Source organism: Harpia harpyja, chromosome W (genome assembly GCF_026419915.1).
Source record: "Harpia harpyja isolate bHarHar1 chromosome W, bHarHar1 primary haplotype, whole genome shotgun sequence".
Lineage (NCBI taxonomy): Eukaryota > Metazoa > Chordata > Aves > Accipitriformes > Accipitridae > Harpia > Harpia harpyja.
The window spans coordinates 32,813,635-32,832,890 of NC_068968.1; the positions used below are offsets into that span (position 1 = coordinate 32,813,635).

Consider the following 19,256-nt stretch of genomic DNA (forward strand, 5'->3'; position numbering starts at 1 on the left):
GGAGGATCTGCTCCATGATCTTACTGTGCACAGAGGTGAGGCTGAGTGGTTGGTAGTTCCCAGGGTCCTCCTTTTACCCTTTTTAAAAATGGGTGTGATGTTTCCCTTTTTTCCAGTCACTGGGGACTTCGCCTGACTGCCATGACTTTTCAAATATGATGGAGAGTGGCTTAGGAACTACATCTGCCAGTTGCCTTAGGACCCTGGGATGCATCTCATCGGGTCCCATGGACTTGTGTATGTTCAGGTTCCTCAGGTGGTCTCAAACCTGATCTTCTCTTACAGTGGGAGGGACTTTGCTCCCCCAGTCCCTGCCTTGAGGTTCAAGGTCTTGAGAGATGTGGGAAGATTACCATTGAAAACTGAGGCAAAAAAATTGATTACCTCAGCCTTCTCCATGTTAGTTGTCACTAGTTCTCTTCTCTCATTTATCGGGGGGGGTGGTGGGGTACATTTTCTTTAATCTTCCTTTTCTGGCCAACATACCTATAGAAGTCCTTATTATTATTCTTTGCATCCCTTGCCAAGTTCAGCTCCAGCTGTGCTTTAGCTTTCCTGACCACATCCCTACACACCTGGGCAGCGTCCCTATATTCTTTCCAGGATACACGTCCCTGCTTCTACTGCCTGTGCATTTCCTTCTTACATTTTAGTTTGACCAGGAGGTCCTTACTGAGCCATGCTGGTCTCCTGCCTTCCTTGCCCAGTTTCCTACATGTGGGAATTGAGAGCTCCTGCAAGAGCTGCTAGCTCTGTTTAGCTCCTTTGTCCCTGAGGGCAGTGCTTAAGGTTCATAGAATGTTAATAGAGCCTTAAGGTTAATAGAACCTTAAGTGCTTTAGAGCAGGATGTGCTGCCTTCTTCCCAAGCTTGTCATTGAACTAATTGAAAGAAAACAACCTTGCTTATAACATTTTCAGCATTCCAAACATTCTTCTCAAATGTACTGTTAAAAAGAGACTGCAGCATCTACAGTATGGAACATAATCATAGTTGTGTGAATTAACCTGTTGCTGCATCTGCTGATCCTGCAGCTATAATCTCAGATTAGATTACTGTAACTAATGTACATGAGGACTACTGAGAATAATTTAAAAAAACCCCAAACTTCAAGCAGTTATATGCTGTCCAAAGCCAGGTCAAAGTATTTCATTGTACTGGTTTTGGCTGGGATGGAGTTAACTTTCTTCATAGCAGCCCATATGGTGCTGTGTTTTGGATTTGTGACTATAACAATCTTGACAACACACCAGTCTTTTGGCTGTTGCTGAACAGTGTTAGCACAGTGTCCAGGCTTTCTGTTTTTCCCACTCTGCTCCATCGGGGAGTAGGCTGGGGAGTGAGCAAGAAGTTTGGAGGGATCACAGCTGGGACAGCTGACCTGAGCTGGCCAAAGGGATATTCCATTCCATATAATGTCATGCTCAGCAATAAAAGTGGAGGGAAGGTTTTTTTTTGGGGGGGGGAGTAGCTGTTGTTCAGAGACTGGCTGGACATCAGTCTAGTTCTGGGAGGTGGTGAGTGATTGCCTTTGCATCACTTGTTCTGTTTTTCTTTTCTTCATCTTTCCTTTCTCAACCCCTGAGTTCTCTTGCTTTTGCTCTTCCTATTCTCTCCCCTGTCCTGCTTTTTTTGGGGGGGGGGGGGGGGGAGTGAGCAAGTAGCTGTGTGGTGCTTAAGCTGCTGGTAGGGGGTAAACTACAACATTAATTTTCACACACTGTTTTTGGAAATAAGTAGTGGTGTCAATTTTTTAATATACATACCTAAATGCAACTTTGAGATTTACCTACAGTCATTTTTGTCAATGCATTTTATACATAGTAGATAAATAGCCAACCATATCTGTTATCCAAATTTCATTTTTACAATGTTCTATTACTTGCACCCAAAGTTAGCCAGTTTCCATAAAGAGCCTATTGGCAGCTTGATTATTTTAAAAACTTATTTTTCAGGTTTAAAAATAAGATTCACGATAGCCTTACATTACACACAAGACCAACCAATACATATTTTATAAAATGGTTTAATGGATGCATGCATGTCTGATACAGTGATAATAAATTTACTGAATTCTAATTATTCACTGTTGTAAACATTTTACAAAAGCATTGTGATTTACCTGGATGGATACACAGTCCTTGATGGAAGAATTATTTAGACTGAATCAGTGGCACATTCAAGAATAAAGCTGACAAGATCCCTTCTGCATATTCTTTTGACATGATTCCAGCAAGAGAAACAGCATGGTATAAAAAGTATACAGGAAAGATTGTTCTTACAATAACCATCGAACTCTGGAAATTGTAAATACAAGTTCAAGTGGTTGAAACAAAGTCATAATAAGTGTAACCAGTCAGAAATTACAGTAAGAAATTTTATCCAGTTACATGTAGCTGTCAAAACAATGCATTTCTTTCCTTATCAGTTGATAATTCTTTTCCAACAAAACAGAAAAACTTTGGCAATTGCAGGCATTGAAAATAATTTTCAAAGTTCAAGACAGTCACAGCATTTTCTTTGCAAAAGGTAAACTGTACACCAAGGCTCAGAGGCTGTAAAAACTGATTCCAAGTGGAAAAAAGTGCAAATATCCTGCACAGATAGTTTAAAAAGCTGCTGGTACAATCATTCACTAACAGAATCTTTGTTTTCTTTTTGCATAGTTCACACATCACTGGGAATGTGACAGGGTGTGCTATTTTTGGCAAGAGCAAAAAAAGTGATACTTGTGTAAGTTGCCATGTTAGACATGCTGGATCCATGCAGAATTTAGGTAGAGGGCTGCTACCTGATGTTATTAGACACTGAATACTGATTTTGTTTTTGTTGAAGCAGTTCTGTAATAGCCAACAGCTTCTTAAGAACATGCTGTAGAAAAAAACAAAACCAAAAAAACCTCAGTACAACCCTACATTAGCAACTAGAAAAAACCAAAACCCATCTTGCTTGAGAAGCATCTTCAACATTAACCTACCAGACTTAGAATTAGGTAGTTTAAAATATATTTAAACCCACACACACCCCCCAACACCCTGCCCCTCCCCGCTCCAATTCCCTAGTCACTAAGACATTACTTCAAAAGGCAACTGTAAAACAGCAATATGAAATTTATCTGTACCCATGGAGACCCATTAAGTCTTGCCAACTTAACCTGAGAGTTTCAAAATGAGAGTTCTCCTATCTATTAAAAACAGTCCGTAAACCAAAAATCCATTCTCAGGTATTTTCTCCACGTGAAAGTGCAGAACTGGGCCAAGAAAATGAAAAAAAAGTCTGGTGACAAAAAAAAAAAAAAAAAGGTGATAATACAATTCACTTCTGCACAGGCAGAACTACCCTCTTTTAACTTTCTGAAAACCTGGTCATTAAACTAAACCAAATGCAACTGAATATACACATAAAACAGGCTGAGAAATTGTATTGCTAATGCACTGTCAGGAGTTCAATCATTTTTTCATTATAGTAGAACTATGTTCAGCTACAACAGGGTAATCCTGAACCATTAGGGCACTTACAGGAGGAAAAGGGGAAAAAAATTCAAGAGTTTTCTTTATGGAAACCCATTAAGAGAAATTACTCTTCTGAAGTAGAAATATAAGTGTATCAAGGAAACAGTATCATACAGGCCTTGTGAAAGAAATTATATATATATATGTTGTGTAAGCAACACATATTTAGTACTGAAAATTTCTACTATCCTGCCTTGCCAGTCTAACCATCATTTTTGCTTTGTCAAGACTAGCAGTAGCTTTAAGTGAATTATGAACTTGAACATGATTGATTTTTTTCCCCTCATATGCCACTGAAGAGGTAAATTGTAGTAGTTATTAAACTGGATTAGTTTTGAACTGCTATAATGAAGCATTATCTCATTTTTAATTCCTTGAGCTTTTTTCTGCCAAAGATGATTAAATACAAATATATTTTCACCTTTTGCAAAATCACCATCAGAGATCCCATTAATCCCCTTATTTAAAAAACATCACTGCCAAAAAATGCATTATTTGAGTAACATCTGCTTCCAGGAGAAAGAAATATAGATTTATTGTCTACCTGGGTTTAAATTAAGGCCTTCAAAGAGTCAGGATATAGGAAATCGAGTCTTTAAACCATGAGAATAATAAGAAATCAGATAACAAGAAGTTATTTTGAAACAATTAAAAACTATTTTAAAAACTACCTCTTCGAAAATGAGTCATTAAATAAATAGTTTAAGCTGATACTGATTAAATTTAAGGAAGACCATCTCTAAACAAAAAGGCTTTCTATAGTACAAGTGCCCCTGTCCCCAAATCATTAGCATTAAAAAGGGAAGACTACTTAAATTATCTCCTGCACAGCACAGTATACTAGTCAAGCATACCAAAACATATTACTGTGCAATAAGTAGAATTGCTGACTTGAAGTTCATCATAATTAGTAGACCATAGGCAAGTATATTACTTTTGCAGTATTTTGAGACAATGCATGAAGTCATGTGAATTTTTTTCCTCTTAAAAAATAATTTTTCATAAAAGCTGTATAGAAGTTTAACAGTTCGAACAGAACACTCATTTATAGTGTTTGCTAGAGAAGTTTGCCATGTTTGTTTACAAATGTAATAAATGAGGAAGCAGAAATGAAGTAGTGATAGAAAGGTAAGGAAAGTAAATTTAGTTATTTAGTTCTCAATTAGAAGAACTAGATCCTAAAACTAGAGCCTGTCAGGAGGCAGTAATTTCTTGGGTTTGGGCTTCCTCTAGAAACTAAAAACTTCACCTGGAAACTAAAAAAAAAAAAAGCAAAAACCAAACCAAACCAAAAACCCCAACAAAAAAACCCCAACCCACTGCTTTAAAACATCTTTGGTTTTGTTGTATAAATACTTAGTTCATAGTTTTGAGCTGCTTTACCTTTACAACTAGCAACCTCCTGGTGAAATGTACATATTATTTATCACTCATACCGCTGGACAGAAAAATTACAGAAGAATCATGATATTAAGCAATAACTCAAGACATGCTATCTGTACCTGTGATTTTTGTTAATCATTGTAGTTTACCTGCATTACACCTCGCTCATTACTGAGTGTCCGAAGTTCATCTGAATGTGCCACACACATCTCATGCAAGGCTGCCAGATAACGAGATAAGTCAGTTCTAGAGTGCTCTCTAGTGTCTGGAAGCTCAGGAACATTCTTTAACAAAAATTATGAGAGCAGACTTAGAATGGTGAGTAGCCAGGCATATAAGAAATTAAATTACAGTTCTACAGACCTGCCAACAGTTGCTTTGATACTGCAAGCAAGTACAGCAATGCTTTTCTTCACAATTAAGTCTTCTGTCCATGTTATCTAATACAAATTATATATTTCCTCCTCTCCACAAGCATCTATTTTATGAAGATATTTTAATTAAGGTTACACATTTCACATGGAGAGATTACTAAATATACAGCAATTCCTATTCCTATTAGGAGGGTTCTACTAAAAGGTTTGATGTTGCTATGCTACCTCTGAGCTGGCCAGAAAGATACTGAGAAAAGAGATTCATATTATACCCTCCCCCCAAATGAGGGGATCCATCCATTAGGTGGGGTTTTTTTAAAATTTAAATCAGACAATAGCAGCAGCAAAAATGGACACCAAGAAAACCCCCAAACTATCAAGTCAGTAAATCCACTAATAAAATAATGTAATTAAAACAGTAGATTAATCAGTTATTTTAAAACCCAACAGTTTTCTGAGTCCTCATGCATACTCTGCCATTTAAAGAAAAAAACAGTATATCATAATATGCAGAAGTTGCCGTTTAACCAGAAAAAGGTGACATATGGCAATCCACCTGAATGACACACTTCAAAACACTCATTCTTATAGATTATCAAAATAGTCTGAGATGTCTTTTAGGTCACTTTTAATGGATCAATTCAGGAAGCTAGGCACGTTTCTTTCATCTTAATTTTTAAAACAAATTCTTGGTTTCAACATACGCATATATAAATACGTGAGCTCCTAACTCTTGTTATAGCTATCATACACAAACAAAACAGTAACAGTTTCAAAGTGAACTGCAATTATTATTTTCTTTTAAACTACAATGTCTAGAATTCATGCAGTGAGACATTTGGTAATGTATAACTAAAATTGAACATAATATTTTTTAAAACTTCAATTTTTTCAATCTCAGGTCAAAACCATATGACAAATTACACATAAGAATTTTTTGGTTTTAAATATTTTTTAAAAGATTGGTATTTTTGGCCAAAAGCCCTAATCCTTGAGAGAAGCTCAAATAGATCTCATGTCTACAGCAGTACTAAATGAATAAAATCTTTCTAACAGGACATTTGATTAGTTTTAATTCTGTGCAACAGGCCAGCAATCTGCAGTTCCTAAACATGCATAAGAAAAATTTTTCAGTAACAAGCATTCAAAATTGTGTGGGAGCTGATGCATTTTTGAGCTATTTAACAAGAACTGTAAAGAATGTTAATTTACAATGTTGCTATACAACTTCCAATAATATTTTTTTTAAACCACTTACTTACCCCAAGTTCATCTAAGAACATGATCATGCGATGTTTGTTACTCTTGATGAATGGATTTACCCCCTCCATATATGGCTCCTAGTAATTTTTAAAAGTATTTATTAGAACAAATCAATACCAATTTAATAGTCATACCTGAAGTGAACACATTGTAATCAGAGACAAATGACACTGCAAAACACAAATGTGTCATCTGGAGTGATTTTATTTTTTCAAGTGAATTTATAATGACTGGTGTACAGCCAGTCAAAAGATTACACTTTTTTTGTATTCCAGATGGATTCTGAAATTGTTTATATATGCATTGTGACATGAAATTTTACATTTCTGAAATACTGAAGATGGACTTCTTTTTTTCATTGCAGCTATATAATGGAGAAAACACTTTCAGAGGTAACATCAGGACATAAGTGCCCTCCTCCTTGTTCTTTCGTTAATGCTTACATTCCAAGTTGTGAGTGTCAGACAAATGGCTTTATGATGGCAGCTTGAACTTGCTCTCTTTCATTATGCTTAAGTCAACAGATTTTTATTGTTCAACCATGTTGCGACTTGGGAACCAGAACAGACCAATTGTTGCTGGCATTCTTTTAGTGATGCAATAGAAACTTTATTAAAAGCTGAGGCTTTTTAGTGCAACTTGTAAAACTGATTTACAAAATTATGTCAAGCGATATGAAAATGAGTACAAATAAAAGGGGTATTTCAAAATGCTGTACCAAGAGAAAACACCAGTCTAAGGAATAAGTAGAGGAAAAGTGTGTGTGTAGAGGGGGAGCCAGACATTAGTATTTGTTAATTTGTTTCAGAATTAAAATACTCTATATCCAGGCTGGAATTTTAGTCCTAATTGGTCTCCTTTCGAAAGTGAATTATTACATATAGTATATAAAAGAACATGGATGTGGAATGTATTTCAAGGTTCTGTACAGAGACATGCCAATATTACTGAAAGATGTCTCCCTATTTTGACATCAAATAATCAGTGGAAATGCAAAAAGGCTCCCATCATCTACTTAAGGCAGATGATACATCCTTCTTGAATGGATTCTTTCTAATCACAGATTTCTACTCTAGCATTTCTCAGTTGTCTTTTTGATATGGATATTCCTAAAGAAAATTTACCCATTTTACCATCACATAGATGTTTTCTTTGTGGAGGGATGGCTGCCTGCCTCTCCTCTCCCACTTCTCCAACTCCAACACCCAACTAGTTGACCAAGGGAAGCCAGTAGATGTGATGTTTTTTCGGATTTTAGCAAAGCTTTTGATACTGTCTCTCACAGTATGCTTCTGGACAAAACATCCAGCATACAGCTAGAAAAGTCCATAATACGTCAGGTGAGCGATTGGCTGACAGATCGGGCTCAAAGAGTTAGAGTAAATGGAATTACATCAGGCTGGCAGCCAGTCACCAGTGAGGTTCCCCAGGGCTCAATTTTAGGGTCAGTGCTCTTTAATGTTTTTATAAATTATCTGGATGCAGGAATTGAATGTACATTATGTAAGTTTGCCAATGATACTGAACTAGGAGCTGTGGACTCCCTGGAGGGTAGAGAGGGCTTATAGAGAGATCTGGATAGACTAGAGAGCTGGGCAATCACCAACCGTATGAAATTTAACAAGAGCAAGTGCCGGATTCTCCACCTGGGACAGGGTAATCCTGGTTATACGTACAAATTGGGGGATGAGAGGCTGGAGAGCAGCCCTGCGGAAAGAGATCTGGGGGTTTGGGTTGATGCCAAGTTGAATGAGTCAACAGTGTGCCCTGGCAGCCAAAAGGGCCAACCGTGTCCTGGGGTGTATCAAGCACAGCATAGCTAGCCAGTCGAGGGAGGTGACTGTCCTACTCTGCGCTGCACTGGTGTGGGCCCACCTCGAGTACTGTGTGCAGTTTTGGGCATCTCAGTATAAGAAGGACATCAAACTATTAGAGTGTGTCCAGAGGAGGGTGACCAAGAGGGTGAAAGGTCTCAAGGGCAAGACTTATGAGGAGCGGCTGAGGTCACTTGATTTGTTCAGCTTGGAGAAGAGAAGGCTGATGGGTGACCTCATCGCAGTCTACAACTTCCTCAAGGGGGGCAGTGGAGGAGGAGGTGCTGATCTCCTCTCTCTGGTGACCAGCGATAGGACACAAGGAAATGGAATGAAGCTGCATCAGGGGAAGTTAAGATTGGACCTTAGGAAAAGGTTCTTCACTGAGAGGGTAGTCGGTCACTGGAACAGGCTCCCCAGGGAAGTGGTTGTGGCACCAAGCCTGTCAGAGTTCAAGGAGCATCTGGATGACGCTCTTAGTCATATGGTTTAGTTTTAGGTAGTCCTGCAAGGAGCAGGGAGTTGGACTTGATGATCCTTATGGGTCCCTTCCAACTTGAGATATTCTATGATTCTATGAATACTAGAGTATGACTGCTACCCTTTTGGTCGTTGACAGACAGAAAAAACAGTCCACATACTTCCACTGTTGTCTTTGGAACAAATGTCTGAGTTTATCTGTTCTCATAGCATGAAAATATGGTTGCATCACTCTTTATAATACTTACTAGTATGGTCATTGGTTCATCAATTATTTTAACAGGTCACTGCTGTTGTTCATACTACCAGATTCAAAATCTTCATGGTATGTACCAAATCATTCACATAAGTTTCTAGATGACTCATTCTCAAATGATTGACTCCTCTTTCAAATTCAGCCAGACTTTATGCTACTGCTCTAGTTTAAATCAATACCCTGTTGAGCTCCAGCTGAAGAGGATAGAAGAAACTGCAGGAACAAGGCCTCCTTGCTGATAAGACACCCAGGTCACACATCAGGATTTGCACAAGAAAACAGCAACAGATTTTTGTCTGTATTAAACAGGAACATTGAAATGCATTGGAAATGCAGTTCTAGACTGTTCTGTGTAAAATTATATTCACCTTAGCTCCAAATTCAACCAGATTTGCTAAATTCTGCACAGACTTGGCGACCAGTGTCAGCGTTCTTGCAGCAGTAGGGGAAGGAGAATCTGATAGGAATACAAAGTAGAGAGTTACTGGCCATTTCATTTAAAACTTCCAGTAGTCACATGAAAGTTAAGCTCTTCTACAATTTGTTATTTATCATGGAATTAAATACTTTGGATGCTGTAACAGAACTGCATGTGGAAAATATCTCATGATCAAGTAAACTTTTGTTGTTTTAGTAATTATGTCCACAAAAATATTAATATGCATATCTGACTTTCTGTACTAGTTGCTTACAGAACAAAGTAAGCAAAATAAAGTGTTCCTCAGAAGCCTAAGGTTAACAAAAGTTTTATGAATTAAGTGAAAAGCCTTTTCACAAAAATCAAACAGCTCTGTTAAAAGGAAGATTTGTTGTTAGAATCTAATAAAATAATTAAGTTTACCCTTTTTCTTATTCGCATATACCCATATAAGTAGGTCCTGCATTGTTATGCAAATTATACTTTAAATTACGAATACCAGGAAAATAGACTAAACATTGCATGCAATCGTGGCTTGTATTTCCATGAAAGTATAGCTATTTACTGCACAAATAAAATGCTAGAAACTCCTGGTACAATCACTTGTTGGAAAAAGTTGTTTTAACTAAGAGATTAGTGTTAAGCATGGGGGTTTTTGGTTTGTTTTTACAGTTATGGTCAAATCTGGCTTTCCACTTACAGGCCATTTAAGTGTTCCAAAATTGACATGGTTATTATATAAAGTCTAAATTTCACAGTGCTTCATAAGAATGCTACATACTCTTCACTGTCTATCTGTATGTTTTGATCTGTCATTCTGCCCCCTTCCCCACTCAGCACTGCAATTAATTAAAAAATAAGTTCCAACTTTTTAGGCATAGCTGGAGCTTAGACTGAGGCACTAATCATACAGCTAATCTCAGTTGTTCATAGCATCTAGTGCTTAGTACTGTACATCCCTTTGAAGAAGCAATGCTGGAAAACATTACTAGCCTTAGAATTGGGAAGTTCAGGTGAAGAGAACTGATCTAAAGAAGAAGTGTATTCTTTAAAAAAAATAAACTAAGAAGGTTGAAACAAAGGACTTAAGTTTTTCAGTAAAGATTTTTGAGAACAGTTGTTGAGGTGAAGGATAGGCACATTGCTGCTGAAACTGAACTCTATACACCCAGCCTTCAGAATATTTCCCCTCCCCGCCCCATTACATCAAGGAAGTATGTTAGAAGCTTTGCTCCAAAAGAGAGAGAGTCCCCTTCCTTTTTTTTTTTTTTTTTTAAACAGCTCTAACAGCCCTATATAGAGTCTGTAAATTTACCTTAGCGAAAGTGAAGAATATTATCTGAACTTCTAAACAGGACTAACACTTACAGACAAGCTTAAAAAGGATTACACAAATTTATGGATAACAACTCCATTTACAGCTAAAGACACAGTGGTCTCAATGCAGTCCAAGTTAGAAAACATGGAACTCACAAATCTGAAGATGATGAAAATACTAAAGAAAGGATCACCATATACAAGGCCATGGTTCTTAAATGATTTCCCTAAAGTGTGTATGAAAATTATTAAAAAGGGAGAAAGGAACTTTTGGACTGACTCAGGCCTTCTCATTTAGTATAGCTTAAAGAGAGAGGACAGAAAACTTGATATGTTGTCTGAAAGGCTGCCTATAAAGGGAAAAAAGGAAAAGTTTTTTTCCCCAAAGGGCTTCTGAAACAAGTGATTTCTGATTTCTTCCTATTTCCAAACCAGCATTTTACAGGTAAAATTGAGAAGGTGTTAGGGAGGGAAGGAGGAAAAACAACGGCTAGTGCAAACCAAATGCCCTCTAGGTTGGGATGATCTTTGCCAAAAAAAAAGAAAAAAAAAAGGAGGGGGACGATGACACAAAGATGTAGTAGTTTTAAAAATATGTAACTCAAATGTCCCAATATTTTAGTACTACAGTTTTCCCACCAGTAGTTTATGCCTTTCCTTTCTTCCTCCCACAAGGATGTATTGGGTTTGTGTGGCAAGGTGTTGGTAGCAGGGGGCTACAGGGGTGGCTTCTGTGAGAAGCTGCTGGAATCTTCCCCCATGTCTGACAGAGCCAACGCCAGCCGGCTCCAAGATCGACCTGCCGCTGGCCAAGGCTGAGCCAATCAGCGACAGTGATAGCACCTCTGTGGTAACATATTTAAGAAGGGAGAAAAAAAACCCCAAACAAACCTGCTGCGGAAGAGCAGCCAGAGAGAGGAGTGAGAATATATGAGAGAAACAACTCTGCAGACACCAAGGTCAGTGAAGAAGGAGGGGGAGGAGGTGCTCCAGGCACCAGAGCAGAGATTCCCCTGCAGCCCGTGGAGGACCCCACGCCAGAGCAGGTGGATATGCCCAAAGGAGGCTGTGCCCCCATGGGAAGCCCATGCTGGAGCAGGCTCCTGGCAGGACCTGTAGACCTGTGGAGAGAGAGGAGCCCACACTGGAGCAGGTTTGCTGGCAGGACTTGCGACCCCATGGGGGATCCACGCTGGAGCAGTCTGTTCCTGAAGGACTGCAGCCCGTGGGAAGGACACACGTTGGAGAAGTTCATAGAGAACTGTCTCCTGTGGGAGGGACCCCATGCTGGAACAGGGGAATAGTGTGAGTGTGCTGGTTTTGGCTGGGCTAGAATTAATTTTCTTCATAGTAGCTAGTATGGGGCTATGTTTTGAATTTGTGCTGAAAACAGTGTTGATAATACAGGGATGTTTTTGTTATTGCTGAGCAGTGCTTACACAGAGTCAAAGCCTTTTTTGCTTCTCACACCACCCCACCAGCAAGGAGGCTGGGGGTGCACAAGAAGTTGGGAGGGGACACAGCTGGGACATCTGACTCCAACTGACCAAAGGGATATTCCATACCATATGACATCATGCTCAGCATATAAAGCTAGGGGAAGAAGGAAGTGGGGGACATTCAGAGTTATGGCGTTTTGTCTTCCCAAGTAACTGTTACGCGTGATGGAGCCCTGCTTTCCTGGAGATGGCTGAACACCTGCCTGCCAATGGGGAGTATTGAATGCATTCCTTGTTTTGCTTTGCTTGCGTGCGCGGCTTTTGCTTTCCCTATTAAACTGTCTTTATCTCAACCCATGAGTTTTCTCACTTTTACTCTTCCGATTCTCTCCCCCATCCCACCGGAGGGGAGTGAGCGAGCAGCTGTGTGGTACTTAGTTGCTGGCTGGGGTTAAACCATGACAGTGAGGAATCCTCCCCCTGAGGAGGAAGGAGCAGCAGAGACAAATGTGATGAACTGCCCAAAACCCCCATTCCCCATACCCCTGTGCTGCTTGGGGGGGGAGGAGGTAGAGAACTCAGGAGTGAAGTTGAGCACGGGAAGAAGGGAGGGGTGGGGGGAAGGTGTTTTAAGATTTAGTTTTTATTTCTCATTACCCTACTCTGATTTGATTGGTAATAAATTAAATTAATTTCCCCAAGTCGAGTCTGTTTTGCCCATGATGGTAATTGGCGAGTGATCTCTCCCTGTCCTTATCTTGACCCATGAGCCTTTCGTTATATTTTCTCTCCCCTGTCCAGCTGAGGAGGGGGACTGATAGAGCGGCTTTGGTGGGCACCTGGCATCAAGCCAGGGTCAACCCACCACAAAGGAATACAGCATAACTTAAAACCTGAAATCTCATCAACACAGCCTTATGTCTAGAACAACAGTAACATACATACTAGTTGTTGCATCTGTAAGACCTCAACTATATCTGTAAGTTAAAATGCTCAGAAACATTTCTAGGTGCTTAAGCCAATTGCCATGGAATAATCCATGCCCTCACCATTAAAGGTTCACAACAAAGCCCCACGCCAACTGTGTCAGATGTGGTCCCTGATGCACGCCAACACCCAAATCACGCCTAAGAACTGTTTAGGAGAATGCTATCTGATATCAGCCAGAACTGTGCTACAGATCAGTATAGCAATTTCACAATCCTGTTCTAGCAAACAGGAATAGTCCCTGTCACTGTTTTATTTACTGAGAGAGATGCACTCTACAAAGAGAGCATCAAAAAACAGAGTAACGCTTTTGTACTGGGCCTGGCTAGGATAGAGTTAATTTTCTTCATAGCAGGTCATGTGGTGCTGTTTTAGATTTTTGTCGAAAACAGTATTGATAACACACTAATGTTATAGCTTTTGCTGAACCGTGTTTGCACAGCATCAGTACTGTTTTCTTTTTTTTTTTTTTTTTTACTTTAAAACAAGACATTGGGAAAAAACACTGTCTAACCTTTGAGGGTGAAAACCGTATGCTGGCTGCCTTAGGGAGAAAGTCAGTCAATTGATATGGACAACATGACTTTGGACACAGTGTTCAAAAGACTTCATATTTTGCTAAATTAGGCACTAAAGTAAGTTCATGCCTCTTACTACATAAAGTATGAATTCAGTCTGAAGCATAGTCACCTGAGATGATATTAAACATCCGTGGGTTCAGGATAGCAGGACAAATCAGTCGAAGAAAAACAAAGCCACTGAAATGGAAAAAAATTGTATTTTGTTCAATAATAAAGTTAAAGAATGAATGTAAAATTATGTAGTCTTTAAGCATTTAAGTCAGTGTGGAAATCTTTGTGAGATAGATGACAAACCACCAGCCTGCACTCCATGAATATGTTTGTTAATTAAGAATGTCTTGTTATGATTTCAACTATGATAAAAACTGAAATAAAACCAGGCATATTGATTTCCCAATTAAGGTGAACCTCTGAAACCACCTGGGAAAAGCTTAACTGTAAAGCCATAGTGAAGCCTGTAGTCTAAGACCACTCTGGCTTTAAAAAGGAGGAACACTTCATCTCCTGCCTCCCACAAGTGTTTTACTGTCTACTACAGCAAGTAATTCATCCTGCAGCCACTCACTTCCCCAAGCCAACATAAGGAGAGCAAGAGTGCACAGTCAGAATGAAACCTCTCTTTTGGCAGCAACATGGCCTTAGTTCAGCTTGAACTGATCCATATCCTGATAACAGTACACTATTATCCTAGAAGAATAATACTTGATCAGCTACTTTCCTCACAGAAGTAATTGCTGCCACCCAGACAATCTAGAAAGCTAAGGAAAAACACTCAGTTTGACTGCAGAACTAGGAACTTATTAAACAGAAACCCAAAATAGCCTTCAGTTTAGCATGAGAAAAAACTAACTTTCTGTTGACAGCTGAAGTAAAAAATATCCATCTCAGGTTAACCATAATTCTGGAATACTGCTATAAAATGAAGTGACATATGGACCAACTAAAGCAATCTAACTCACCTCTCATTTTGTTCAGAGTTCGTGGACACTACCAGCAGACTGTTTTTTCACTACAGCAATACTAAAGCCTGACCACTTAAAAAAGAATGGAAGTGGACTTTGCACTACCTTGCTTGTTAAGTATACAGTGATGGCATTGTCCATTATTAATTGGAAGTGACACATGTAGCAGTGAGGTTAACACACCTTTCATGTGTCCAAGACACTTGAATTCCAATATATACTGTTATGGAAGTTTCCTATTTCTCCAAGAACCATGGATTATGGGCTGAAAAAACACTCCTGGCCCAGTGTGAAACAAAAATATTTTCTATGAGATGAACTTAAAGCTATGAGGAAGTAAATAATTTTGAAGTCATGGCACATATATCAATTTCTCTTGTAGATGGCCTGAAGTTGAAGACAACTGGGATATGAACCTAAGATGGACCTTGCAGATACAGAAGATTTGGTGCTTCTTACACTGGTCAAGCTGTCTAAATTAAGAATGAGTCAATACCTATGCATGGGTTTTTACAACCAGACAGAAATGGCAGCACTTTCTGAATGATATAGAAGGGAAGCTACCCAGACACTTAAAAACTATCCACCTGTCTCTGAATATGTAATCATTCTTGAACCAAAACCAGTGCAATAAAAGATAATATTCTTCACTGGAGGCTGCAAAAAAGCCTGTACTCTAGAGACAAGTCACAAGTATCCACTTATGAAGGCTAAGATGATGAGAGAAAGGGACCCAATACTTATAGTATCCAGCAGAGATCCCAGCTGTATCCACTTAAGGAAAGCCACATGTCTCTCTCTGGAGATGGAGAGGAACAGAAAGAGACATGATATTTGCTAAGTTCTACACACTTGCAATAGGCTAGCCCCAACACCTCTGATATGAGCAGCCTCAATTTGAAGGCAAACCACCTGCAGAACACTGTTGACAGGCATTTTATTGAAGATTTTTCTTCAAGAAAATCTTGAGTCACTATTGTTACAAACACTAAATGACAGGGAAATAAGCATGGAAGGTACTGTACTAATTACACTAACATTTACTGAAACTCTGGGGAAGGAAGGGCTCCCATGTCTTAATTTCTGTCTCCAGCCAAAGTGATAAACAAGAGCCAATGACAAATCATCTGGAAGACACTGTTCAATGGGAGATTAACCTCAGCAAATCATATCAGTGCCAGATACTGGTCTACCAGCAATCTAGGCTTGCAAAAAAAGGTAAAGCAAGTGTAGAAGAGATGTGGCTTTGATACCCTTAAACCCCCAGTATCATTTAGAACAAGTGTCAAGACCTCATTTTTGTCAAAGATTTTTTTGACCTGCACTGGCAACTGATAGCGTTAAAGGAAGAACTATTTATTAAATTGATTTATGAATGCAGACTGGAGTTTTTGTACTCAGTGTCAGTTCAGAGGAGCCAGGTTCAGTTGCCTGTAACATTTTTACAGACGCTCTGGAATGTTTCAACATGATTGGGCTGGAGCAGAGAAATGAAACAAAACTGGGACAGCATAGAAGTACGTATTTTCAGAAATGAACACTGTGTGTTGATTCTGAGTGATCAGCACTGGGAGTCTTCACCGATGCAGAGAACTATATATTCCAATGCAGACAGTACCTCAGTGAAATCTAATTACAGTCCAATCACCTTCCTGAAAAGGTATTAGTTTCCTTAACATGTTATGTCTGCATTTTAAAGGACATTCATCTTAGCATGTGTAAGATTTTTCAAATAATTAACACACACTACATAGGAGACCCTGGATAAGGCATGGTCCTCCCAGACGGCATATGACAGGAACATCATCTTCAGAGGTCACTGCTCTCCAGAGGTATGACAAAGGTTAACTATCACTTTGAGAGAACGTTTTCTCTTTCCCAACATGAAAAAGGAAATCAATATTTTAGATTAGTTTGTAAAACTTAACAAAATACAAGTAAATTCAAAGTTAAAGCTATTAAGAATAGCTATACTGACCTCTATACTACATCTCTAGCAAGGCTTTAACAGCATGACTAAGAATCGAGCAAGCTCTCAATTCTTAATTGGGATATCATGCCCCAGTACCATAATAATTTAATATTCTTGTAACCTGTATAAGTACTATAAAGTTTTGGCACTAAAAGAAAAAATAGATAAGCACAACAAAGTATGACAGTAATAAGATGTTAAAAGATTATTTTCAGCATAGAATAAAGTAACAAGTAACTTACCTAACAACTCTTGTTCTCATTGTGGTATTAGCTGGCCACTTGTTTTGAACAGACTTCTGCAAGCATCCATAAATATATCTCAATGTCCTGTAAAAATAATAGCTAATTAATCATTTCATTAAAAAACTTCACTGTCCTGGTTTCGGCTTGGATAGAGTTAATTTTCTTTCTAGTAGCTGGTATAGTGTTATGTCTTGGGTTCAGTATGAGAAGAATGTTGATAACACACTGATGTTTTCAGTTGTTGCTAAGCAGTGTTTATACCAAGTCAAGGATTTTTCAGCTTCTCATGCCCAGCCAGCAAGAAGGCTGGAGGGGCACAGGAAGTTGGGAGGGGACACAGCCAGGACAGCTGACCCAAACTGGCCAACAGGGTATTCCATACCATGTGACATCATGCCCAGTATATAAACTGCAGGGAGTTGGCCTGGGGGGGATCGCTGCTCAGGAACTAACTGGGCATCAGTCAGCGAGTGGTGAGCAATTGCATTGTGCATCACTTGTTTTGTATATCCCAATCCTATTATTATTATTGTCATTTTATTACTGTTATTATTATCATTATTAGTTTCTTCCTTTCTGTCCTATTAAACTGTTCTTATCTCAACCCAGGAGTTTTACTTTTCTTCCTGATTCTCTCCCCCATCCCACTGTGTGGGGGGGAGTGAGCGAGCAGCTGCGTGGTGCTTAGTTGCTGGCTGGGGTTAAAGCACGACAGTCCTTTTTGGTGCCCAGCATGGGGCACGAAGGGTTGAGATAACAACAGATCTGACCAGAGTGTGTTAAAACGAATTTGCTACAAGCATTCATTATATTGGTTTAATACTTGCTGGTCACAATGTTGGTTTATTGGCTCTTAGAGTTGTGGTGCTCATTTTTAGAGTTCTGTTATGTATCACCTCACTTGCTGCATGGAGTCCCTGTGCTGCTGATTATCATCCATGGGAGGTGGATTTAGGTTTTCGCTTTGATGTACTATGTAACACTGGCTTATGGTATGATAAAATTATTGGTCCTGGGACTAATCTGATATTTGCACTCAGCGTTGTCGTCACCTCTACACTTCGGGAGCCATCTGCGGGAAACTATTAATAATTACACCATTTACCTTTCCATCTCGGAGAGCCAATCTATGGGCGAGACACCTTTCCTCCCCTTTCCCTTCTCCTCCAGTCTAATTACAATGGCATTTGAGAAAAATGAAAAATTTGAATACCCTTGGGATGTTGAAAGCAGCATGGTCCTATTGCTAGAATTAGCATGTTCCTGAATGTGGTTCAGGTCTTGTTTAGGGTTAAAGAACTGTTTAAGAAGATCACCCAGAGGTCTGCCCTGAGGCTGGATAATGATGAGTGGCAGGGTGTGTGGGGTAGTATGGGCAAGTACCTACACCAGTGGGCACCTCCAATGTTTTGGAACTTCACCCCTGAACAAGTGCAGAATCCTGAAAAACTAGTAGAACATTTGGAAAAAGTATGCTATCACCCTGACAATTCCAGGGAGACACAAATCACTGCAACGTGCTGGGGCCTGGCCCATGCCTATCGAGCCCTGTTCAATGCTATTCAGTACCCTCAAGGGGAAGAGAAGGTCTCTGGATCTAACAACAAAAGGACAGGCACTGCGGTTACTCCAACCCCCACAACAGGCACTGCAGCTGAACCAGAGAACCAACCCATACCAGTATCAATTGCCCCCATACACAAGAAGAAATATACAAAAAAATCAGTTCGCTGAGCGAAGGATGAAGATGAACCAGGGTCATCATGGGAACAGGAGGAAGAGGCAGAACCAGAGGTAATCACCCGGTCCCTATCCCTGAGTGAGCTGCGGGATATGCGAAGATTTCAGCCGCTGTCCAGGTGAGCACATTATCACCTGGCTGCTCCAATGCTGGGACAATGGGGCTAGTAGCCTGGAATTAGAAGGTAGGGAAGCCAAGCAGCTGGGATCGCTTGCCAGGGAAGGTGGCATTGACAAGGCAATTGGAAAAAGGACACAAGCCCTCAGCCTCTGGAGGTGACTCGTGTCAAGCGTGAAGGAAAGGTACCCCTTCAAGGAAGATGTCATATGTCAACCAGGCAAGTGGACCACCATGGAGAGAGGTATCCAATATTTGAGGGAATTAGCCGTGCTGGAGGTGATTTATAATGATCCGGAAAATGCACAATTACCCAAAGATCCAGACGAAGTCTAATACACACGACCCATATGGCGGAAGTTTGTATGGAGCGCACCATCGTCCTATGCCAACCC

The 19,256-nt window shown here is 39.6% G+C and overlaps 1 protein-coding gene across 4 annotated transcripts; it reads right to left on the bottom strand.

The window, feature by feature from the left end:
• Positions 1-1,643: 1,643 nt before the first annotated feature.
• LOC128136198 (ras GTPase-activating protein 1-like) lies at positions 1,644-18,806 on the bottom strand. 4 transcript variants are annotated; one of them, XM_052775398.1, is made up of 6 exons: positions 17,001-18,806; positions 13,934-14,001; positions 9,451-9,539; positions 6,532-6,609; positions 5,045-5,179; positions 1,644-2,871 (listed from the first exon to the last, which is right to left on the bottom strand). In XM_052775398.1, exons 1-6 carry the CDS (start codon positions 17,018-17,020, stop codon positions 2,788-2,790), a joined length of 474 nt encoding a protein of 157 aa, XP_052631358.1. In that variant the 5' UTR covers positions 17,021-18,806; the 3' UTR covers positions 1,644-2,787. The 4 variants fall into 4 exon arrangements, with proteins under 4 accessions (XP_052631358.1, XP_052631356.1, XP_052631355.1 ...); XM_052775396.1 differs by lacking the exons at positions 13,934-14,001; positions 17,001-18,806 and adding exons at positions 4,057-4,105; positions 11,709-12,776; XM_052775395.1 differs by lacking the exons at positions 13,934-14,001; positions 17,001-18,806 and adding an exon at positions 11,709-12,761.
• Positions 18,807-19,256: the final 450 nt, after the last annotated feature.

What these genes read in the sequence shown, in the direction of transcription:
- LOC128136198 (XM_052775395.1), bottom strand. Translation starts at nt 12,072, where the DNA reads ATGAACTTCTCCAACGTGTGTCCTTCCCACGGGCTGCAGTCCTTCAGG. An exon ending in TGGCTGCTCTTCCGCAGCAG is followed by an intron (nt 9,540 to 11,708) that starts GTTTGTTTGGGG and finishes TATTCCTATCAG; the next exon opens with ATTCTCCTTCCCCTACTGCT. An exon ending in TGTTCTTAGATGAACTTGGG is followed by an intron (nt 5,180 to 6,531) that starts GTAAGTAAGTGG and finishes TTTTTGTTAAAG; the next exon opens with AATGTTCCTGAGCTTCCAGA.